Source organism: Drosophila obscura, unplaced genomic scaffold, assembly GCF_018151105.1.
Source record: "Drosophila obscura isolate BZ-5 IFL unplaced genomic scaffold, ASM1815110v1 contig_1, whole genome shotgun sequence".
Lineage (NCBI taxonomy): Eukaryota > Metazoa > Arthropoda > Insecta > Diptera > Drosophilidae > Drosophila > Drosophila obscura.
The window spans coordinates 11,184,317-11,209,076 of record NW_024542679.1 but is presented as its reverse complement, the minus strand read 5'-3'; the positions used below and the strand labels follow the sequence as shown (position 1 = coordinate 11,209,076).

Below are 24,760 nucleotides of genomic sequence, written 5' to 3'. Positions count from 1 at the left end.
TGCTCCGCTTTTGGAGACTTTTATAAATCAATATTCCGTGTGGTATAGCTCGAAGCTCGAAGCTTTTCATTCATAAGTTTGTTGCTTTTTGTAATTCGCTGGGCTTTCGTTTCGTGTGTTGGTTGTGTGTACTACAAACGTGCGAAAAGAAGGGAAACGACGCCCACCACATGGCTGATTGGAATGCGTAAAATGTTGTAGCAGTGTGTGTGTGTGTGTTCTTTTTTTGTTGTGCGGGCTGCACAGCAGCCAGCAGCTGGTGGCTGAAATGAAATGAATGGCATGGCATGGCGTTGTGGATTGGATTGTATTGGTGGGTGGGTGGGTTGGTTTGGGTGAGGGTCTGGAAAAACGCTGACTCCGTTGCCCAGGCTTTGGCGTGGGCGTGCGATGTTTCCGCCGCCGAGCGTTATCAAAAATAAAACTGTATATAGACTTTTGTGGGTGTATTACACACACACACACACATACATACACCGAAACACTTTGCTGCTGCTTTCCTTTTTTTGGCCAGGCCAACTGACTGCTCCGCTGCGTGGGCGTACACAATGGGTGCTGGGGGATGCCACCGCCACTGCCACTCTGTTGTGTGTGTGTGGCAAATTACAATATCCAAGTGGCAGGGCAGGTTGGTTCGTTGGTTGGCCCAGGGTACGAGGGTGTGGCAGACACTTTATGTGGACGCCCACGCTGCATCGTGCACGCTTCGCTCCGTATTTGATTTACAAATTACTTGGGTCAACATAATTAACGGACCACTCACACACACACGCATACAGAACACAGAGAATACTGCAAAAAAAAAAAACAGATACCCAGATACTCGTTCGAAACGGAAGTGCCACGGGCGCAGCAATTGAAAATCCACTTCGAGAGCATCGCCCAGTTAAGCGCGGAGTTCGCATTCAACATTCAACGTTCAGCATTCAGCATTTTATTGAATCAATTGGCTGCAATTGGATTCACAATTTTTGTCTTTGTATCAATTACAAGCGGGTCGGCCAGGAAAGCTCTTCTCTGCGCCTCTGAGAACTCCTTTCTCTCTCCCTTGCCGGCTCTCTCTCCGGCTCACCCAAGTCTCGCAATTAAATTGCCTTCAGCTTGACCCTGGAGGTCAAACACTGAGTCGCATTAACCTTCGTTAGCCCCCGCCGTTATTAAAGGAAGGATGGATGGCAGGGCATGGATGGGCGCTGACAGCGCGCTGTTGGTGGAACAAATTTCTAAGTTTCTAGTGCAAAGAAGTCCAACTCCCAAGGTCAACCTCCAAAAGGAAAGACCAAACCGAGCGAAGGGGAGGGCCACGGCAACAGTTCCGATAGCGCAACGAACACCCAATACAGTGCGTAAAATACCTTCATAAACAACCCCCCTGCATGGCCATGTTTGCATTTATTAAATGAAGATTAATATATGACTGCAACTATCGAAAAAACTCTTTCCTTCTTGGTCACCCTTTTATCTGGAGTTGCAAATGGAAATCCAAAAGTGAAATACTTGTTTAGTTCACAAGACAATTAAAATCCTTCCAAAATTATAATCAAATATTCATTACAGAAATACCTCTAAAAGGTCAGCCCTTATATTGTTTGTATTTTCCTGCAAAAAACACCTTTAAAGTTCCATTTAAGTTGAGCTACCATAACCCATTCCATTCCACGTTGAGCACTTCCCACACCTTTACGCCTGAACCTTATTTTAATCTCTAATTCGCCAAGCTACCCTCGAATGACGTCAAAAGGATTTTGATTTTGGGGCGTAGGTGTACCTTTTCGTATTTTATTTTATTTTCTCGTTCAAGAACAAAACGTGGAGTCGGCCTACTGCTGCTTCTGTTGCTGCTGCTGTCGGAGCTACCGTAGGATGAGTCAGAGGGCAAAGGCAGCCAGAAGGCCAGAAAGGCAACGTACCAGAGGTAAGAGGGGCAGCCATTACCAACGTCATTTGGTTTTCAATTCGCTGAATAGTCAGTCATCTGGTCAGGTCCCTCCAGTTTTCCAGTTTGTTTCATATCAATCGCAGGTCTCGTGCGCGTGGGCGTCAAAGCTGAATGATTGTTTCGCATCTGCTGGCTGCCCCTTGCCCCTTGCCCACCGCCTTCCACTTCCCGGCATATCTCTGCCAACGTCATCCAAGTGGTTCTGTGGAGAATGGAGATGGGGAGAGAACATTTCATCGTTTCGTTTTGGGCCCCTTCGCCTGGTCAAGCGTCAAACGCATGTCGATCGTCAAGACTCGTGGCGCCCACAAACATCCGTTGGCGCGGCGCGTGATTCACAGAAATTCAGTTTGGGGGCTGGACACCCAAAAGAATTAGTGGGTAGTGCGTCTGTGTGTGTGTGTGCTGCGACAAGTCTGTCTGATCCGCAAAAACGGAAACACGAATACGCGATAATCAGAGGCCGGCTGTGCCCCCCTCCTAATCCCTTTCGAGTTGTTTTAGGTCAGTAAAGCGAGTCGTGTGGGAAAATGAAATGCGGCGGCTCTAACTCTGAGTTGGAATGGGGTCCCATGATATTGTGTATCTTATACACATGAATATAATTAGTTTAAAGAACGTTCATGGTAAATTCCATTTAAAAATTAGTTCTTGGTGTTATTCATTAGGGAAATCAGCGACTCACATGATCAATTTTCATTGGAAAGACATCATGAGATCGTTAGTTGCTCGCAGCGATTGATGATCCATTTTTTACCAGAACTTTCATCACTTTGAAGAATCATCAGTGCATACATATAGGAATTGGTCATGTCATGACTGACTATACTGCTTTATGCGACATACATACATATATCAAAATCGTATAGATACGAGTACGCCTCATCAATGACGGATCAACAAAATAAATGCCGTCACTTCAGACATGCATTGTCGACATGGAATGGCAATCGTAATGTGCTACAAATACAATTCAATTTTTGATTAAAGTCCTCAAAGATTGCACACAGATAATGTGGACAGCAAGTGATTCATTCACCAATTCACTATATTTTAGTTCCCCAGTTGGGTATTCCCTTCTCAACAAAATTCGTTGCTTTGGACTTTGAACTTGAAAGGGGGGAGATCAACCCCCCGCACGGACTGACCTTGACTGCTACCTGAGGGTTAGAAGAAAAGCCAAGGCCGGGACGGGCCCTGGGACAGGCAATTTAGCAGCTTTTTGAAGTTACACCTAGCCACCCACCCACAGCCGCCACGGCGGCTGTACGACAGTCTCCTCCCCTCTCAATCACAAGGCAACCCACGCGCTATGTCCTGGGATTCCTGCACTGCCACTGCCCCCACATTCTTCAAATCGAAAACCCCATCGAAAATGAGCAACCCTCTGCCCCGCCCATGTGCGTGGGTGTTTCTCTCCATCTCCATCTCACTCTTCCCCCACAGCTGCTGCTGCTGCTGCTGTGGCACGGACTTGGGCAACGAATTTTGGGTGAGAATTTCATTCATGAAAATTCTCCTCGAAAGTCGCACTTTCATTGTCGTTGTGCCTGTTGTGTGTGTGTGTTTGTGTGTACATAAAGAGCACGTTGCGCTGTGCTGCTGGGGTGCTTTACCTAACGGTATATGTTTGTAGATGTAAAGCTGCCGCTTCTGCCCGGCGCAGGCGCTAAAACTTTACTTGTGGAGAAATTTTTGCACGCGCGCTGTTGTCCGCGGCATATCCTTGAAACGGTCCTTGTATGCATGCCTGTGTGTGTGTGTGTGTGTGAGCTGGGTTTTTGTGTGTAAATATCAGGGTCATGGTTATAAAATTAAACATTTCACGGAGTCTCCAAAATAACGGGACCGGAGCCCAAGCCAAGCCCTAGGTGGAGATGGGAGCTTTTGGTGCCGCGCAAAATACTTCATTGATGATTCGCCGCTGGCTTCCCTAATGCCTTATCTCCAGTGTACAATCGAAACTCTCTCAGGGTCCCCTCCCTCCAGTCCCACCCACATACGCGAATGTAGTCTGCCCTGCTCCATTAACTTCTGCATTCATGTAGAGTATTTACTTTGGCTCTCACGCTCCCAACTTCGAGATTTAGAGCGGTAGAGAGAGAGAGAGAGAGGCGGAAAGAGTCGGAGGGGCTGCTAGGTTGCTGGCGAAATTCAATGAATCAACATGGGGGAACACACGTACAGCAACATGCATACCAATGCACAAAAATATCAATGAACTTTACACAAAACTTTTGCGAGCGTGTGCGGGAGCGGCATGTGAAGAAATAGGCATACAGCAGGAGAGAGAGAAAGAGAGAGGAGCCAGTGAGTGTAGGTGTAGAGAATGGCACTGGAGGGCAGGTGAGAAATTTGAAATGGAACCCCAATTGGGTGCAGGTTCAGGTATTCAGTACTCATTGAAATAGCAATAATTAAAAACGTACTCAATGGCAATACATAAAAGATTTCATTGACAGTGTAAATTTCCTAGCGGGCTGCCAGTGCAACTTTGTGTAGAGCTGGAGAGAAAACATGTGCCTGCCTGTTCTCACTCGCTATCTCTCCATTTCCACTCATCGCGACTGTGTGTGTGTGTGTTGTATGTGGGAGATGTTGCTTGTTTAATTGTGTGTGTGACTGAGGAGAGAATCGAGACGAAAGGGGTCTTAGCACAACAAGGTGGCACCAGCAACATTTAAAATACCCTTGTGTTGAGTATATTATAGACGTGACGAGATGTTTGCCATCTCGAACGCCATAATATATATAAATATCGATGGTATATTCTTGATCATATATATAATAGAAAGATATACATATATTCAGGATAATAGTAACCATGTTCCAATATACATTTTTATGGTATTTTTATATGAATGGGTCTAAAACAGTTGGTCTTGGGTAAAATTGATCACAAAACTGATTGCCATTTCTTAAGATCAGATGGGAAAAATATTTGCTCATATAATTTAGGCAGAGAGGGTATAGAGACTTCCATACTCATATTTATTTCTCAGCAACATAATATTACTTGCTAGGCAACATTTGAAGCGACTCATATCCGTCACGCAAAACTGAGTCTGAGAGCGTGAAAAAAAGGTAAGGACAACAGGCACAATAATCACAGCAACATTAAAAGGTCCCTACGCACCTCACCTCATCGTGTTTGATCGACAATATGCTGTGATTTATGTAAAAAATCATGGTATCTTAGAAATCGGGGTGGATATTACCTTACAGCGTTGAATTTTCCGGTACGTTTTTGCCGTTGGTCATACCTTGCTTTTCCTGAGCAACAAACGTTTGTTGCCGAGCAACATTTTTTCAAATGCCCAGCAACATTCGAAACGGCCTTGCCGCCCCCCAAAAACCCCAAAACTGAACATGAATGAACGTGTCGCGGAAAAGGAAACAACAGACAACGGAAAGAAAATTAGTGTCGAAAATTTGTGTCTGAATTCGGAAAAGTCCGTTGATATAGCCCACAAAAAAATATTCATTTAAATAAAAATAAATAAATAATATATTTTAAAAATATATTCAACATACCTTTGATATAGCTCCACCGTTTGTTAGGGCTCCACCACGCAAACGTTTAGAATCGGTGTATCGGAACGGGGAACGGTCTCCAACGCACACACACACTCTCTCACACGGCTCGGCTGCAGCGATACATACATACACACGGTTGTGATTTGGCGCGGACCTGTGTGCGTGATGAATGTGAAGCCTACAACAAAATAAAAGAAATCAGTGTGTGGTGCAGAGAAGGAGGAGAAGAAGCTGAAAACAGAAGTAGCAAAAATACAAAATACAAAACACACAAAAACAGTGAATGTGAAACATCCAAATACTGCAATTTCCTTCGATTCTAAATGAAACAAAACTAAAGTCTCTTTTGGTTTCCCATATTTCGTTTTGTGGTGTTTGTGTTTGTGAGTGTGTGTGTTTGTGAAACCAGAAAGGGGAACAGCAACAAAAGCAAAGCAAAAGAAGAAGAAAGAACCAGAAAGAAGGAAAAAAAATGTGCGGGAGCTCGAAGAAGAAGCCAAAGCAGATGATGTAAACTTTGTTGTAACCGAAACTTGGCCAGAGAAGAGATATAGAGAGACAGAGAGCGAGCGAGAGTGAAACGAACTCTAGAAAAGAACACTCGAACGGATTTTTCTATCCACACCCCCCACCCACCTACCTACCTACTACTGCTCCATCGTCTTTTCTCTTTGGTGTGTGTGTGAGTGAGAAAGAGAAAGAAAGCTTTTTACAATGCCGGAAACGGAGCACGAGAGCTGCAGCAAAGAGTGGCTACAGGTCCAGCTGCGCTCCCTGGACGCCAAGGAGCTGATCCTGTTGGACTGCCGTGGCTCGCACGAGTACAGCGAATCGCATATCCGTGGCGCCGTCAACCTGTGCATCCCCAGCATTGTGCTGCGACGCCTGGCCACCGGCAAGATCGACCTGGCCTCCACCATCAAATCACCGGATCTGAAGGATCGCATCCAGACGGGTTACAAGCTCTGCCTCTTCATCCTCTACAACGGCGAGGGCGTGGCCGGGCAGCAAGATGTGGCCGGAGCTGGAATGGGGGCCAACGATTCGATTATCAATATCTTGCACCGCCGCCTCAAGCAGGACGGATGTCGCGTGGTCGCACTGCAAGGTGAGTCCCGTCCCCCGTCCTCCTCCCCTGCTCCCATTAATCATCCACAGACATTCCATTCCTAGAAACATTATTTATTTTATTTTTGTTGAACCTCCCTCCCCCGGCACTGCCTATTCCCATAAATAAACATTTTCGTGGATCTATTTATTAATACGAGTATTCCTCGTATTTTCATCTCTCTTTTTGTGTGCGTGTTTTTTTTTGCGGAAAAGAACGTCCGTTCCGTTCCGATCGGATGCGGCCGCCGGGTGTGCGGGAAAAGGGAGAAATTCTATAAATGCTGAAAGATGTAATTCGCATTGCCCCTCCGGCGGGAGGAAAGGCAAAGGGAATGTTGCTGATAAGCCAGAGGCTCGTGTGTCGTAGTAGAGACAGATTAGAACTGCATATAGAATATGCATGGCACACCACAGATCACGACTTTTTATACAATATACTGCCCCGTCGGCGTCTGGGGATTTAAATAGATTTCACCTTCTTGAACTTGTTTTCGGTGTGACACTGCCGACTCGTTTTGATTGATGGAACCCATTATATAAGAGCACATGGATTTATGAATATATGTACATATATACAGCAATAGGAAATGTCCATATATCACGAAATGATGATGATGATGGATTTTCGAATGTCTCGCTGCATAATGAACAATTCTTTGTATACCAATATAATCGCTACAAGAAGTTCTCCTTGTATTTGCTGCCTTATCGAAAATCCGCAATGCGTATTGAAATTCGTACTAATTTCATGCCAGTCAGCCCTTATCCAATGCCGATTTATGCAGAAATGTATTTATAAAATATATTGCTGCTGCTGCTCCTTCTGCAGGTTCCCCCCCATATCAATTAAAGAATATTTAAATTAAGGGGTAGATTAGGGAAGTCGTCAATAATGAAACAAAACAAAGAGCTTTTACCCACTATTGTTGACTAGGTTGCTGCTTTTGTCTGTGTCTGGTGTATATATTGTTCTCATAGATCTCCTCTGGCTCGGGCTCGGGCTTGGGCTCTGCTCTGTCATTCATTCATTCAGAAAAATGTCACTGAGTCTGGGAGAGAATCGACTCTTACAAACAAAGAATCAGATACATATATACCCTATACATATATTGTATGTACATAACTATCTGACTTGACTGACTGACTGACTGGAGTGGCTTCATTTTTATTTTTATCACTTCAATTTCCGTTCTCCGACAAGCAAACCCCCCCCCCGCCACAATTGGGGGATTTTATATAGATACATATGTACATATGTGTTTGTGTTTGTATGTGTACCCCTTGGGGCTCTAACCCCCATATCCAAAAGCTGCTCAGATCCGGCGTACGCACGTTCTCTGCCTCTTTCTGCTCCATTCAGAGCGTCGACTCGTCGTCTCGCCGTCTCTGCTAATATCGCAAATTGACAATAGAGCATCCATCCCATCCCCCCTTCTCCGCCGGCCATTGTTTGTCGATTTCATTTGATGGAAACAGAACTGGAAAGGCCAACAAATTAGCATAACATAAATCCACACACTGCTAGACGTATGTACATATGTAGGTATCTATGACGTCAAGAAACACACAAAAATGGTACAGGACTGTCCATCCGTAAAGAGCAGAAATCTACCTGTGGCACGGCACACACACAACACACACACACACACACAGGTAATTAGGAGAATTGTGTCCCGGAAAAAGATTGTTTTACGACTGGGCAATACCATGGAAACACACACCCGATTATCCGAAACAAAAACCAAACCGATCCTCTTGACATTTGCCCAAAAATAAAACGAACAAAAGAATGGGAGATCGAGCGTGAAAATCCTGTGTCACCTTTTAAAGGATTCCCTTCGTTGAAGTGTCCTTAATGATCGTCCAAATAGTAAATGAATTTTCTGTGCTTCAGCCTGTTGAATGGAATGGATCGGATCTCTCTCTATATTCCAACTTTTATGACATTTTCCAAAAATGCAATAGAAGCAATTTCACAATTTGCCAAAATGAAACGAAGAATACATATATGTACATATGTACATATATGTATATGTATGCATATATTGTTTCCCCATATACCATAATGTTTGCTGGGTTTATCTTATCGTTGGGTTGGTCTGAGCGCTCTGGGTCTCCGAAGAGGGGGTGCTGGAGAGCAGAGAGCAGAGCACAGAATGTTTTATGGCATGCAAATGCATAAAAAGAAAACAGCTGGGCTGTGGGGTAGATGGAGGAAACATTGTGACACATATTCGTAAGTGGAATCTATAAGTATATATGGTTGGACTCTGGAATGCGTTTTGAATTGGGCCAGGAAGTAGGTACAGAGCGGAGCAGCGGCAGGTTTTTAGTGGAAAATTACAGCGGAAGCTTGGTGGCGGAGGGGCAAAAGAATTATACTATAGATAAGAATGGTTGCAATTGGAGCAGAATGAAGGAACAAAAAACATTTTAAAGTTTAAACTAGAGCATATAACAGCGTCTTTCAGCCTCTTTCAAGCATCTGTTTTATCCTCTAAGGCTTCACTCTCTCTAAGGCTAAGGGGCTAAGGGGGTTGGACCTATTTGTATGGACCAAAGTGCGGTCACAATCCTTGTTGTGTTCATCAACTTTTTTGCCCCACCCCCACTCTGTGGCAGGGAACTCTATGCCGCTAATTAACCTTGAAATTGAATCAAGTCCACGCAATTATGGGGCTCTTTGTGGCCTGTTCCTGCCTGGGATGCTGCTGCTACGACCAGATTCCGGTTCAAGCTTGGCAGCTTCCAGGACCCCTGACCAGGACCAGACGAATGAAAACACTATCAAGTCGTTGGCAGTTGTGCGAGCGGAGAGGTGGTGGGGATCGGGGGAAAATGCATAATGCATGTCGCGCACGCGGGATTGCTCCAGCTTCCAGCTGATGTTGAATTCACTTTAATTAAATGCCACTTTGTATGCATTTCTCGGAATTAAAACAATTAAGATGGGGCCAACTATGGCAACCAGCCCAGCGATGCATATAGGAAAGTCAGCTATATGCTACACAGATTCACATACATATATGATATATGATGATATATATGTATGTATGTATGTATGGCTCGAGTTGGAGCATTATGTATGCCATAAACTAAGCATTTCCGTTGACAGAATTTAATTCAATTAGATTTAGCAGAGTTTCAAACCATTCCATTCCATTCCACTGATCAGAGACTCTCGCCTCGCCTCGCTCTCTTTTTTCTCATTTTTTTAGGAGTGTGGAGAAGAAGGGAGTCAATGAACGATGCAGTTACGAGAGAGTGTCTGTCTGTCTGCGTTTCTTTCCCTCTCTCTCTGTCTGTCTGTGTCTGTCTTCTCTCTCTCTCTCTCTCTGGTTGTCTTTTCTTTATGGCCAGAGGCGGATACAAAGCTCCACGTTTATCGCTGGACCCGACCGTCTTCTTGCGGCGACCCTTTTATAGAAATTGAACTCGAGCTACTGCTGCTGTTGGTGTTGTTGCTGCTGTTGCTGCTGCTGCTGCGCCTGCGCCATAAAAAACAACTTCAGCTCGAGCTCTGGCCACTGCATTTCCACGCATTGCATTGCATTGCATTGCTATGGCATTGCGCGGCTTTTTCCCCCAACTGGCTTTTCACTCCTCTACATATTTGTGTGTGCGCCCCCGGCCACATGGGAGAGTTGTTTGCCTCATTTGCTGTTTTTAACGAATTTGTTGAACAAGTTTTTGTTTTTGTGTTTTTTTGTTTTGTTGGTTTATTTTTTGGGCCTAAGCAATTTTCACAATGTTTTCCACACTGCGAGTGAAAATCAGTCGCAAACACGTGGCATCTGCCATCTCCCAACATCAACTCATCACACACAAACCAAGGCCACAACCGACCGGACCGGACCGAATCAACCGAATCGACCGAATCTCTCATTACGATTTCATGATAATTCATCACAAAAGCCAGTGGGCTCCCCCTCACTCCGTTTGCTGATGGCTGCTGCTGCCTGCTGGCTGGCTGCCTCATTGAGGGGCAGAGACTACTCTGCCAACTGGTCTGCCTTCACCGACAACACAGAAAAAAAAACAACACCAAGCCAAGAAATAACTGAGAGAGAAACAGTTGGCCCCCGAGATTGCCCCAACAAACCACCTACATACGTGCCAAAAGTCGCTGGGCTCCAAATTTGTTCAACTCAGATTCGTTGCACGGTGGGCAGAAGCGTGTCAATAAGTGGTGAATTTTAAACGGAGCTTTTGCTGCACTTCTAGCTCCCACCTATCCCACTGTGTCCACATTTGTTTGTTGCTGTTGTTGTTGTTGTCTTTGTCGTATGCCCACAGTGAGAGAGACAGTTGGACAGTTGGACGTAGGGCGTTGGACAACAGTTAGAGCTGCGTCGCAGAGGGTAGGGAAGGGGGCTGTGAGAAGAGCAGGGGTGGTGGAGCTGATCGTTGCGGCCTACGGCCAAAATATTGTTGTTGCTGCTGCAGCCGTAGATTTGGGTCAAAGTTTGTGTGGGCTTTAATTAAGCAGGCAGGCGGGCAGCCAGGCAGCCAGACGTTGAGTACACGGAGTGCGAGTGGCCGCAACGACGACTAACTAACGGCGAGACCCACATCTAAGCCGCCACCATTTGGCATCGATTTCGATTCTGCGAATGGCGAATGGCGAATGGCGATGCCGGTGCCGGTGCCTGGGCCTGTGCCGCTGCAGAGGCTGTGCAAATATTTGCAGCAATGCTACCCAGCAGCAATACAACTACAACAACGACTTCCGGTCAGATTATGTGCGGGCGGGCGAGACCAGAGCCGCCTTCCACTCCACGCCACGCCACTCCGCTGTGTTGTGTCCGCTGTCTCCCTTTCCCTGCCGTTTGCTTTGTCGCCTGCATACCTCAGCGTCCGAAGAGCGGAAGTCTCCAGGGCGCGCGCATTTAACACATAAACACCAACGGAGGAGGACTATACTACTCGTGGGGGTCGCACATTTGATACCCTACCCTGGCAGATGGATCGCCATAATATCACATCCGATCTTGCAGCCTTAGACAGTGAGTGGAGGCATATGAACTCCCCATCAATGGCAGACAGGGATAGCAACACGGAGACAGGAGACAGTGGCGGGACGTAACGAACCCTTCATTCAATTCGCTTCTTCTGCCGCCGCCTGCCACTGCCACTGCCGCTGCCTTTTTTGCCTTGTCGGCGGGGAACGGACGGACGGACGCGTAAATTGTTGTATTCTTGGAATTAGCAAACAGCAGCAACAACAGAAACAAAAACAACAACAAAAACAACAACAACAATGCCAATCGTTTTGTCTGCCTTTGTCGCGTCGCAAAAAAGGAAGAGCAACATGACGAACGAATGGGTAGAGGGGTAGAGTGTGAAGGGTAGGGGGAGGATGGGGGCATCAAAATGAAATGGAGCTAAAAGTTGTAGTCCGTTGGGGAAGTGTAGAAGGAGGAGGTGGTGGGTGGGGTTTGGGTAGGGAAGGGAGGACGCTGCTGCTGCTGCTGCTGTGCGCTTGCATGCATAAATCTACAGTAATAGCAATAACAACACAAACAGCAACAGCAACAGGAAGAGAGCAAGAAGAGCAAACAGGCATAAGCAAAAAAAAAAAAATAAAGAAGAAGAAGAGTTGGATAAGGAGAAGCAACAACAACAACAACATGAACGCATTTCATCAAAGTGCAAATTAGCAACAGATTCCAAAACGGAGAACAGAACGAGCCACGGAACAGAACTTTACCCATAGATGATGATGATGACGATGAGGGGGCGAAGGGGTCGGAGGAGGAGGGGGCTACGATGAGCGCAGCAGAATGAAAGAATGGAGGATAGGATTGTGGTTTTGCCGACTTTATGTGTGGTTCGTGTCTGTGCTTATGCAATGGAGCAGGCAGGGCCAGTTCCGAGCGGTAGGATGGGCAGGGCAGGGCAGGGTGTAGGGCAAATGGGTTGGGATGCGGACTCACTTGGGGAAAAGGGTAAACGGGCAGAAAGGGTAGCTTTGGGCTTAAACTTTGTATGTGAAGGAATTTACTTTGAAAATTTAAAAAGAGTCAACAAGTTGGTGGCTAAGCGAAGCTATGAAGAAAGCAATTCTTGTGGAAATAAACTTTTGTCTGCTATACTCAAACTTCCGATTTCATTATCTTCCACTAGAAGAGCAAAAGAGAGAGCATACGAGAGCATTGGCAAGTCGTTGCGAAACTAAAAATTAATTTCTGTTTACTGCACCAACTCTCCCTCTGTGCCTCCCCGTACTCTGCCACCCCTTGATAGTTGGCTCCTTCGGCGTATTCTGCCTCTGGTGTTTTTTTTTTTGCTGGTCCTTCTTCGGCTTTGACCGGAGGCGGCGGCGGGGGTCCCTGTGTCAACGAGGCAGCAGAATCAGAAGCCTGCTGGGGTGTCTCCTGTTAGAGGGAAGCACTATACTGTCTTCTCCCCTCCCTTCTCTCACGAGCTCCTGCCGCAGGCAGTGCGCATTTTTAATACAATTCCAACAATACAGATAAAAGAGAGCGGGGGAGCGAGAGAGCGAGAGAAGGAGCAGCTTGAGACTTTTGATTTTTCCTAAATTTTATATTACAATTTTTCCAGCTTAAATTTCTCTTTGCACTGGAATTGAAATATTGTGAATTATTGAAAATTTTTCAAATCTCCCCATTCTGACATGAATTTCAGATTTTCATTTCCTCATGTGCAATTTTTTTGAAATGCTTGGATCTCTCTGCTTCAACTCCATCCGCTCTCCTCTGCTGTCCCCTCTTCGCTGTCGCATTTCAAGTCCAAATGAAATTCAACGCACGTTGTTCAATGGCGTCGTCGCATTTGGCGGAGTAGTAGAATGCTACCGTATAAATGTTCCTTTAGCTCCCTTCCTTTGCCCAGCGGGTCGCCTATGCTGTCTGTCTCCTCCACTTGGAATGGACGCGGGAGGACACTGTCACTGGGAATGGAACGGGGCACTGAGTACTGAGCACTGGGACCTGGTAGTTGGACCAAAGTGCGTTTTACGTATTATTATGCAAAAGTAGCTGTGTCCCAGGGTCCGTCCCCCCTGCTGTGGATGTTCCAACAGAAAATCAATAAAAATGTACAGTAGATGGGTTCTACAAAATACATTTCGATGAGTGGGACAGAGTAATCCCCTGGGAAGAGCAATCTACCATCTACTCCCACCACTCAATGCAATAGAGCTTTCATTTGAATGTGTGTGTGTATCCCTCTCTGTCTCTGTGTGCTCTTTCACTTTATCGCCTGTCGCTTGCACTTGTTGCATGCCCCAGGGTTTGAGCGAATAACCGAGATAATCCATCTGCAATTACGGACAGAAGCGGCAGCGGCAGCAACAGGAAGCTGCACATTAAACTTGACCCCATTTGCAAAGCTTCGCCCCAAAAGCCGCAAAAACACACACACACACATCCAAAAATACAAAGCTCGCCCACGCACACACACACACACACATACATAGGCACTTCCATTATCCGGGATTTGATTTCGTTTCGTGTGCATTGAGAGAGTCTCTGGGGCTCTGGGCACTCCGTATATTCCATTTGAAATACTTTCTCTCTCTCTCTCTGTCTCTTTCTGTATACGGCGTTGCCGAATTTAAATTACATCAAAATATAATTAATTAATAATGCGGCGGGGCATGGCATCCAGAGTAGCGCAGCGCAAAAAAGGGATCTAGAATCGGGACACTGGGACTTGGTTCGTGGGTCTCTGGGTCTGGGTCTGGGTCCTTCAGTGCTTGGGTTATGCTGCCAAAGCTGCGGCTTCCATGCTATTTATAGCCCACAGCTCCCCAAGCGCAGACTTTTGCGCCGGGAAAGCGGCAGCGTAGCGAGAGAGAGAGAGAGAGAGACATGGAGTAAGAAGGGCCAACGGCGATGGAGATGGAGATGGAGGGGCGTCTTTTGGGGCGTGCCTAGACCAAAATTAGGTTTTTGCTTATTTACATTTTGATTGATTGGCTTACGCAATTTGACATTTTGGCCAAAACCCAAGAATGGGTGCCAAAGGTAAGCCAGCTTCCGCCACAGCCCACCCCCTCGCGCACACACAGCCCTACCCTACCCTACTCTACCCCCGTTGTAGACCCATTAGTGGGCCATTATGGGACATGACATTTGGGGGGCTTACACGTTTGTTTTGAGTTCAATTCAGTTGACAAAACGGCAGGTGTGACGGTGGCGGGGGTACAACCAGGTACACATGTACCGGTACTCTCGTGTCGTTGCCTCTGGGGAGTAATTGAAGATACATACATATATCCTCAACCACCTGAACATCCTGCTAATTTGGTCTAGTTCCTGGTCTGCTGAAAAGCTCATCAAATATCAACAAAAGCTACAAAAACAAATTACTAAGGGCAGGGAGAATGTTTCGAGTACAGTTTTTCTCCGCCGTAAATTTGAGTCTCTCTTTTGGTGGGTGCTGCCTGCCTGCTCTCGTTCTTGGAGCGACACCCTACGCTGCTATTCATTCAGCTTTCATCGCCAATCATTTGCTACCCCACCTCGCCGCAGAGCTTCCCACATGACGTGGGTTGGGTCTCATTGACGGCCATTAGCATGTACAACGATGTAGAACGGCCGCCTAACTAGCTTATTTAACTATCCATTCGGGTCGCAGCAACAGCAGCAACAGCAGCAGCAACAGAGCATTACTATTGAGTGAGTGCCCAACTGATTAACTGAGGAACTGAAGCGCTGACTAACCTGCCTCTCGCTGCCTTCTCTCCCCTCTGCACTGCTCTGCTCTTGCTGTCCATTCAATTCTCCTGTTGCGCCTGCCTGCTGCAATGCGGAAGTCCCAACAACAATGACTACAAAATGGCTAAAAGAAACGCAAGAGAAATACAAAGAGTAGAGAAACGAAAGCTATTTGTGAATATGAAAGTTGTTCAGATTTTTCCCTACTTTTGTATTTTGTTGAAGGAATATTTAATTAATTTTGCTTCCCTTTCTGCTGAACAAACTTATCCACTAAATGGACGTACCCTCTGAGAGAGTATTAAAAAGAGTCAATTATTCGTACTTTAACTTATTTCTCTCTCTCTCCCTCTGGCTCTCCCACGCTCTCGCGCTCTCTATCATCTAGTATCCCCTCGCTTTCCCCTTCCTCTAAAGCTGCAGCAAATTGAGTCGAAAAAAGAAGGCAAATTAAATTGAATGCATGAATGAAAATGGAATGAAAATGGACTTTAACTACTTGTGGGGGTCGGGGCTTTCATGCGCTCATTTGTCATGCAAATTTCACGTTTGTTTTGTTGTTGTTGATGTTGCTACTGGCATTGTTGCTGTTGTTTTTGTGTACTACGCTGTTGAATTAATAGTTGCGTGCAATGTGGCCACTAGGTTCCTCTTTCTCTCTCTCCTCTCCCCACCCCCAAACTACTTGAGTTTTTGCCATCTCTTTTGGGTGTTTCTTTCTTCATTATGGCTCCCTGGGTTTTCCATTCATAAAAAAAACACACAAATTTTTTGGCTTGGCAAGGCAAAGGCGGCGGTGTGTCGGCTTATGTAAAAGGAAAAACTCTTTCACTTTTTCCACCACCCATACAAGCACACACATACTCGTGCATAACCGCTGCTGTAGTGTGTGCGTGTGTGTGGAGGTGTGGGCGTATGGGCAGTGTTATTGGGGAGCAGGTGCAGCAGCAGCAGCATAAAAAACGCCACAAGAGCACTGTGGTTCGTGTCACTGCTAAACCATCTACTGGCCCTGCCTTTGCCATTTTCGTATACCCTTCCAGAGGATACCTATTACGAAAGATTAAAGTATCTTGGAGTCTAGATAGATATATGTGTGTGTGTGTGTGTGGGTGGGTAGTGTATCCAAAGTTTCGATATTGAAGCTACCATTCCGTTCCATTTCGTTCTTGTTTTTATTTCCACTCCACTCGAATATTTTTGCTTGTGGGCGAGGCACAACATTTATTTAGAATTTTATGTTATTTCTGTTGTGGCTGCAAGTGCTCTCCCTCACTCCCTCTCTCCCTTGCTCTCGCTCTGTCTCTCACTGTCAAATACATTTTAAGCTGCGTTCAGTTTTGGCTTTATTGCCGTGGGCGGGGGATTTCCAGAGGCAGGTTGTGCCGCCAATGTGGGGGCAGCAGCAGCAGCAGCCTCCTCTTCTCAGTAGAAGCAGCGCCAGCAGCTGAGGCTGAGGCTGGGGCTGGGGCATTACGTCAGTTCGCCAAAAAGGTACAGTGGGACACATGGCCAGGTAATGTGTTAAATATCTTGACTAAAGGATTTTCCATAATCTACTCCTTTGGCTCTCAAACTCTATTACGCGCGGATCCATCAAAATTCACAGTCAAAACTTTTTTGATTGATCATCTTTGAACTTTCGTCATTTCCATAGCTCTCCTCAAGTCTCCCCCAGTCTCCTCCTTCTCCTCCTACTCCTCCTCCTCTTTTGTTTCAACAACTTTGAATGTGTGATATTTTCACAAATGTCAGTTCTTATATGCAAACGTGTGACCCATACCCCCTGGGCGCAGTCCATTCCGCCCAAGGGCGTTTCAAGTGCAGCTTCGCAGCCGTAAACTTGGATGTCTGACATTTAACCAGCGAGTCTACGCTCCGCCCTCCACCCCGTCTCTCTTTCTCTCTCCCTTCACATCAATCAATCATGGTGTAATCAATCAACTTCCGTTTGCCCCCCACCTTTTCGCGAGAGAGTAGTTAAAATGTCAACTTTGTGTGGGTTTTATGCCGAAACGAACGACCGAAAAGTTGATTAAGAAATTACTTGAAGAAAATGCAATGCATTGCAAAGGAAAATTAAAGCAAGAGAAAAGTTTTCCTCCATCGCAGACGGAAGTGGCGGCAACGGCGGCCATTAATAATTTACCACCCCACCCTCAGGTGCTTTTCAATGCACTTTTGTTTATGTCTTGGGGTAGGGGGAAGGGGAAAATGGGGAAAAAATGTGTGCTCCAAAAATAAGCAAAAGAACAGGCATAAAAAATACACGCACTGTGAGTTTCTTTTTTTCGGTGCGGGATCTAGAAGGCAAATGTAAACAAAATTGGGGCCATGTTGCTGTCGAAGTGGGGGTGGGTGGGGTTGGTATGCATATGGCTAATGGATATGGGACCCCAGAATATTTCTCTTTATGACTGTTTTTTCCCCCTCCAGTTTCAGTTTCAGTTCCAGTTCGAGACCCAGGAATTGTGTCTGTACGGACGGACAGCGACGACGACGACGACGACTACTGACTCATTGACAAATAGCATTGAACTGCAGGCGGACGTTGTCGTCGTCGTCGTCGTTGCCGTTGCCGGTATGGTCTGGTTTTTCATTCATGAGGCAGAGGCAGCAACAGCAAACAGCAGCAGCAGTACGCCCCATTCCGGACACCCCATTTGTTCCCTCCCATATGCATAAGTTGATATATGTACATGCATATGTATGTATATTTTTATATGTATTTATAGTATCTGTATCTGGCATTGTGTAACGCACGGCTGAATGCATTTGCCAGCACAGACCGACCCACCAGCAGTGATCACATTTTCTGCTGCTCCCCTTCCATGCCCTTCCCTGGCACACATGGCGTATGCGTAATATTGATTTCCACAACTTTTGAGAGCCCCACACACACACACACACACACTTCCTCACAGCCCTATCCTCCCGTTTTGTATACTTTTCGAAATCCCTATGACAAACAATTTCAAAACTCCAACAAAAAAGAAAAACTAAGCTGAAAAGTCCACACATAATACACACACACACCCAAAAAGGCGGAAAATGTTATGTGGGGAATGTGTAGGGGAATTTTTTAGAGTGCTAGTTTGCTGCTGGATGTCGAGGCGAGTGATTAAAAAGGCATTATTGGACTTGGGGCAGAGATTCGGAAAATGCGATAAAATGTTTAAACTTTAAAGTAATGTAGCTGGAAAATATCAACAAACACAACGATTCGGAAAAAGCATATGAAATATTTGGGTGGTACATATTTACATGGATATACATACATACATACATATGTATGTAGATGTATAAATGGATACCCCCCATTGAAAGTACCGCAAAAGCAAAAGCATTTCAATGAAACTTCCCTTAACTTTTGTGCAATTTCTTGATTTTCTGACGAACTAATTAGATATTCCAGGATCTGCACAGGCTTCAGGCTTCAACCTTCAACAATTTGCACATTGCACATCCATGGCTCTTGGGTCTCTCCTTGGAGAACTTTTGAATATGTTTAAACAAATCTATAAATATAGAAATGGAAATGTGGAAATGTAGAAATTTGGAAATGTGTTCCATGGTTGATTGCTTTGTGTCATGTGTTTAGCTTCATGCATGTGTTGCGTTTGCTGTTTGGGGCTTCCGGTTTCGGTTTCTGTTTCTGTTTTCGTTGTGTGTTTTTTCCACAAAATCCATCAATGGGGGCCTAAACGGACGTACATGTCGGTGTGTCTGTGTGTCTGTGTGTCGGTGTGTCGGTGGGGTTACGGGTGGCTTCTCTTTTTGGTGTTTTGGATTCCCTACAACTGGCTGGCTGTGTGTGGGCGTGTCATGTATTCCACTTAAGGAATCTGCGTCATCTAAGCTACAAAACAAACCAAAAAAAAAAAAAACAAAACGCCCACAGAATGGGCCAAACCATATAAGGGTTCTCATTTTCCCCCCTCTATTCCCACTCCTACTCTTAACGCATCTCTGAACCACTTGGCTAACTGTTTTTATGCGGCAAAATAGAGAAAAGGTTGAGAGCAAAAAAGGCAAAAACAACAACGCGCACGCCTACGTCATATCCGTTGGTTTTGGCCAGCAAAAGGGGTATGCAGGGGGTGTGAGGGGGCCGGGCCTGAAGTGTGGTACCTGTGAATGAATAGAGCTTTCTGTGTGTGTGTGTCTGTGTGTGTTTGCTCGTGTATCTGTATCTGTGTAACCCAAAGAGAAGTGAGCCAAAAGTTATTTAACTCACGTTTTGCCGTTGCTCTTTTTGTTGTTGATAAACGAAACGAAAAGAGTGCGTGGGGGGTGGTGAGGAGTTGGAGATAAGAGTCCACGGGTGGAAGGTAAAACAACAAAAAGTGTATCTATATACTATATAATTAAAAACAAACAAATAAATGAGTGCCCGTAGCGGCAGCGGCAGCACAAAAAAACAATGAATGAGCCGCGGAACAAATCGTTCAACGACGAAAATGCGGTGAAAAAACGTCTCTTTATTGTTTTGTTTTATTTTGCATTATCTTTGTATACCCTTTCCGATAAGGGTATTGATAAATGTTAAACCGAACAAGGAAGAAATTTCTGAACACATGAAGAATTGATGCAAGCAAGTCTGGATTTTAATTTAACTCGGGAAAGGGTTCTTTCATTACCTATAATAATAATGAGAAATGGTATTTTTCTGTTATTTACCTGGAAATTGTTCAGCTCATTCGTACCATAGAAAAACTTGTGTGTTTCCGAAAGATGGTCCTAAAAGAGAAAAATCGTTTTAAATAATCCACCAAAAGTGTCATTAATGAGTGTGGAAGTTTTGCAATATATTTGCAATATCGTATCATCCAAACTATAATTAAAGATAGTTTTCTGCCAAGAGTATCCAAAACTTCGACATCTCCGCTTATCTTTTTTTATTTATAATAATTACACTGTCACCTTGGGGGGGGGTTTTTTGGCGGCTTTTTTTTATCTTTTGTAGAATTTTGAACAATAGCTACGGGGGGGGTGGGGGTTTGTGCCTGTTGGCGGGGCAATTGCCCTTGGTTTTTGTTCTTTATCGTTGGGGGCAAAGCGGGGGGGTTGCTATAACAGCAAATTGGTGACATTGTGGGCGAGATGGGAGAGGGAGAGATGAGCTGAGACTTTTGTGGGTGGGTATATTTGTGTGTATGCATTTGCACCGCTCAGGTGTGTGTGTGTGAGCTTGGAGACCCCAAATCCGGTTTTTAAAACAAATATGAAATATGTACAAATCTGTATTTCAAAACCCCTTTTCGGTTTACGCTTTGTTGAGCTTTTTCCAAGTTTACAAGTTTTTTTGTTTTGTTTTTTTTTTCAAATGTTTTGAAGGTCGTTTGGCACTGTGGTTTCTGTGGTTTTGTTTCGCTCATTTTGATCGTTTTGCTCGTTTTGTTTGTGTGTGTGATGTGAACTCATCAATGAAACAATCCCAAGCACACAAAAGCCACTCACAAAGTGTGACAAAAAATACAATAGCAAAAACTATAAAGATATAGAGATACATACATATGTACATACATATGTACATGTATGTACATATATGACTGATATATAGTGTCTCTGTTTATATGCCATATGAGGGCATAAACGTGGAGTAGAGTAGAGAGGGCCGTGCACACATAAAATTATTGCCATATGGCTATCTATATGATAGTATGATGATTGTTTGGGTTTTACAGTGGGGAAAGTTTCCAATAGAGCGGTACAGCTGAGATCTAATGGTATGTAAAAGAAGGGAAGGGCAGGGGGTTAGGGTTAGGGTTAGGCACTGCTTGAAGTTACAGAGATGTATCTTTGTATGTCTGTGGTTTGGCTGGGAGGAAAAGAATTTTCATAATTTTCTCTACTGCACAAATATAAGATTTCAGACCGAGAAATGTGCAAGGCTATACTGTGATCCTTTACAGCTTAAAAGATCCCTAGATATTTTTTTGTCATTAATTTTATCTTGCTCAAAGGACAGAAAATAGAAGAGGAAATTGTGAGGACAGGTGTCAATCATGGATATTAATTAACTTTTTCAAGGCATACATACATATATCAAAAGGTTTTCATTGCCAAGGCCAATCCAAAGTCCGTGCAACATTCCAACTCCCTCCACCCTCTTCTCGGGTGTGACGGAGGAACCATTCAGCCGGGGGGAACACTGCAGCAGAGTTGTTTGAGCAGGAAATTGCTATCAAATGCAGTTTGTGCCTGTCAGAGGCCGAGTGGATTGATATACCCATGGCCATGGCCAGTCCTCCCTCGCCCACGCCCCCGGCACCGGCACCGACCCCTGCTTTCCATCATCCTATCAAGTTCCTTTTGTATGACTTGCATGCGGTGCGGTATCTTGGGCTATTTTTAAAAGACTTGCAGTCGCAATGGCAAGTGCGTATACCACCCGTTGCACGTTGATAACTGATGAAAATTTGTTGGAATTTCCATTTCCCTTGGCCCGCCTGCCTGCCTTCCTCTACAATTTGCGTTGATGTTTGCTGTTGCTGTTGCTGTTGTGCTGTTCGCATTTAATATGCAGCAAGTAGAAAATTGTATACTTCCGGTTTCTATTATGCTGCCTGCTGCTCGGATGACGATTCCCAGACCATATAGAAGGCAGGCAGGCAGCAGAAACAGCAGCACTACACTTCCGTTTGATATGGCCAAAGTCGTCGCACTTCCGTTTCCAATTGCAGAGATAGAGAGAAGACACGAAGAAGAAAACTCCTCCTCCATACGGAACCCTCTTTCTTGTGTTGGTTTGTCTTTTTTTATGAATGGATTCGCTTGCAAGAATTTCACGCATACTTGAGCGGGGGGCACCCGGCGGGCGGGCGGGTGTTTAATAGCTGCAACATGTAGGTGGTGTTGTCTTACCAAAGACCCAAAACGCGCTACACTTGGCCAAGCATAACAAACGTCGCCACTGGGCTGGGAGTAGGCATTCCAGAGAAGGCCTCTCATATGACAAAACGGGAGACGAACCAAAAGAGGAATGCCCCAAGCACATTCTAAAGTTTCTCAACCATTTCTCAATCTCTCTCTCTCTCTCGTCTCTTCGCTCTCTTTCAGATGGCTTTTCCAGTTTTCGCTTAGCATTTCCGGAGTGGTGCGAGGATGATAGCCAGTCGCACAACAAAGAGATGGAAACTAGTCGCAGTGTCCAGACCGATCAGTTAATGGGTCTCAGGTATGTTTAACTACACATAGAGGATTACCCAGAATTAATCATTTTAATCCGCCCTTAGATCCCTACGCATTTCCACACCGCATTCCGATTCCGCCTGCAGCAGTTCGGCTGAATCCTCAGACTGTGAGAGCACCAGCCATCATCATCATCACCATCATCATCATCATCATAGCTATAATGAGGCGCCCGTTGAGATAATACCAGGATTACTATTCCTGGGTAATGTCACACACAGCGGCGACTCGAAGGCATTGCAAAAGTACAACATTAAGGTGAGTAGCAGAATCGGGATACATACATATATATACATATATAGGGAATCCTTATTAATCTTCTTTCTCTGTTTGCCTTCCAGTATGTGTTGAATGTGACACCAGATTTGCCAAATGAATTTGAAAAATCGGGCATTATCAAGTATCTGCAAATACCGATCACCGATCATTATTCACAGGATTTGGCCATGCATTTCCCAGATGCCATACAGTTTATAGGTAAGCCGAACGTTTCTTCAGCATCCCCATCCAAGCTAATCTCTCTCTCTCTCTATCGCTTCACAGAGGAAGCGCGCTCTGCGAACTCAGCGGTGCTGGTCCACTGCCTGGCTGGCGTTTCGCGTTCGGTGACCGTGACGCTCGCCTACTTGATGCACACGCGTGGCCTCAGCCTCAATGACGCCTTCATGATGGTGCGCGACAGGAAGCCGGATGTGTCTCCCAACTTCCATTTCATGCAGCAGCTGCAGTCCTTTGAAAGTCAACTGCGACTGAGTCCTGGCGATGGCCAGGCTATGGACGAGGGCGGCTGCAGCATGATGGGCGGCGTTATGGAGCCACCCGTCAGCAGCTCTGTCTCGAATTCGGTCTTAATGGCCACCAATCCCAGTGTGGTTGCCTCACGTTGCGGCGGCCGCGGCTCCAAATTCTCGTGCAACTGCATTGCCCCCGACTGCAAGTGCATGCAGACGGGGGGCTTTATGGCCGCCCATTTGGCCAAGGCCACTGGGGTGTCGCCAGATTCGGGCATTGAGTTTGATCGCTGGACACCATCCTCGGACACGGGTCTCAAATGAGACCAGCTGCTGGGTGGGAAGAGTTTTGTGCTGCCGCCAAGTCAGGAGATTCTATTAGCCGGAGGAGCCGCAGCCACATCGCCACCGCCGTGCTGCATTTACCTGGCAGCCAACAGCAGCAATCCGGACAACATGTCACCAGCCAGCACCACCAGCTCATCCACATCAACCACCACCACCGCCGAAGCGGTGTCGGTGGTGGAAGTGGTGCAGCGGGAGGAACTGCAGCTGGAAATGGCCGACGAGGAGCAACTGGAGGATGCAGATGATGCCCCCGATGGGAACGCGTTCTAGATGGCCAGTGACAGACAGGCAGACACTAAAGAGACAAAGCTTTTCCTACACACACACACACTACATATGAGCAGCGTAAATAATAGGGGCACTCCTGCTTGGGATACGAAATAAACGAAGAATATTTTCCACTTTCTTTGACAAGATTTATGCAACCAAGCGCAGGAATACCCATAATATATTTAGAATTAATATTAATATTATAATATAATAAATCTAATGTTTGGTACATTTCTAAGGTCTAAATGCAGAAAAATTATTGCGCAAAACAACAAACAAAATCCAATGTTATCCACACAAAAAAGTAACAAAAATATATAAAATATATTTATATATAGAGTATATACACCTCCTTCTCCCCCTCCCCCCTCGCCGCATCCCATTGTACATGTTTGTATTTAACTGCTAAGCCAAGTCAAGAGAATATATATGCATACCGTTATGTACGTTAAAGCAAAGCAAAGAAAACCACAAAAAAAAACATACAAAAATCAAATATTGAATGATGTTTTTTTGTTGTTGTTTTATTTGTAATTTTTAAATGTACTAAAACAAAACAAAAACAAAGAAACTCGAACATTGTTTATAGACATAAATTTAAAACTGTTATATACAATGGAAGCCCCGCCCCGATAAGCCACCATCCCCAAATCTAATATATATATAATACATACATATAGCTATATCTACCGTACATATATGTAACACTATTATTGAATGCCAAGTCATATGTAAGTTTAAAGTAAACTAAAATCCCGAATATCGAAGAGAATTTTTAAAATTGAAGCAAAACAAAAACAAATCCCCAACTAAAACGCAGAAAACAAAAATAAAATACAAACAAAAAATTTTGCACAACACAAAAAAAAGAGAAAACCCCCCATAAATTGCCAAGGGTCTGCAAGGGGCTGTAAGGGATGCAGAACAGGACAAGGTAAATCCTCATA

General features: G+C 45.1%; 1 protein-coding gene across 1 annotated transcript; it reads left to right on the top strand.

Annotated features, from left to right (window-relative positions):
- The first annotated feature begins 5,305 nt into the window (after positions 1-5,305).
- On the top strand, positions 5,306-24,312 carry LOC111071261 (dual specificity protein phosphatase Mpk3). Its single transcript, XM_022362509.2, has 5 exons — positions 5,306-6,584; positions 22,333-22,450; positions 22,509-22,722; positions 22,806-22,941; positions 23,008-24,312. Exons 1-5 carry the CDS (start codon positions 6,191-6,193, stop codon positions 23,517-23,519), a joined length of 1,374 nt encoding a protein of 457 aa, XP_022218201.1. The 5' UTR covers positions 5,306-6,190; the 3' UTR covers positions 23,520-24,312.
- The last annotated feature ends 448 nt before the right edge of the window (positions 24,313-24,760 follow it).

Coding starts and splice junctions, on each gene's coding strand:
- LOC111071261 (XM_022362509.2), top strand. CDS start 6,191: ATGCCGGAAACGGAGCACGAGAGCTGCAGCAAAGAGTGGCTACAGGTC. Junction 6,585..22,332: donor TCGCGTGGTCGCACTGCAAG/GTGAGTCCCGTC, acceptor GCTCTCTTTCAG/ATGGCTTTTCCAGTTTTCGC. Junction 22,723..22,805: donor TGCAAAAGTACAACATTAAG/GTGAGTAGCAGA, acceptor TTTGCCTTCCAG/TATGTGTTGAATGTGACACC.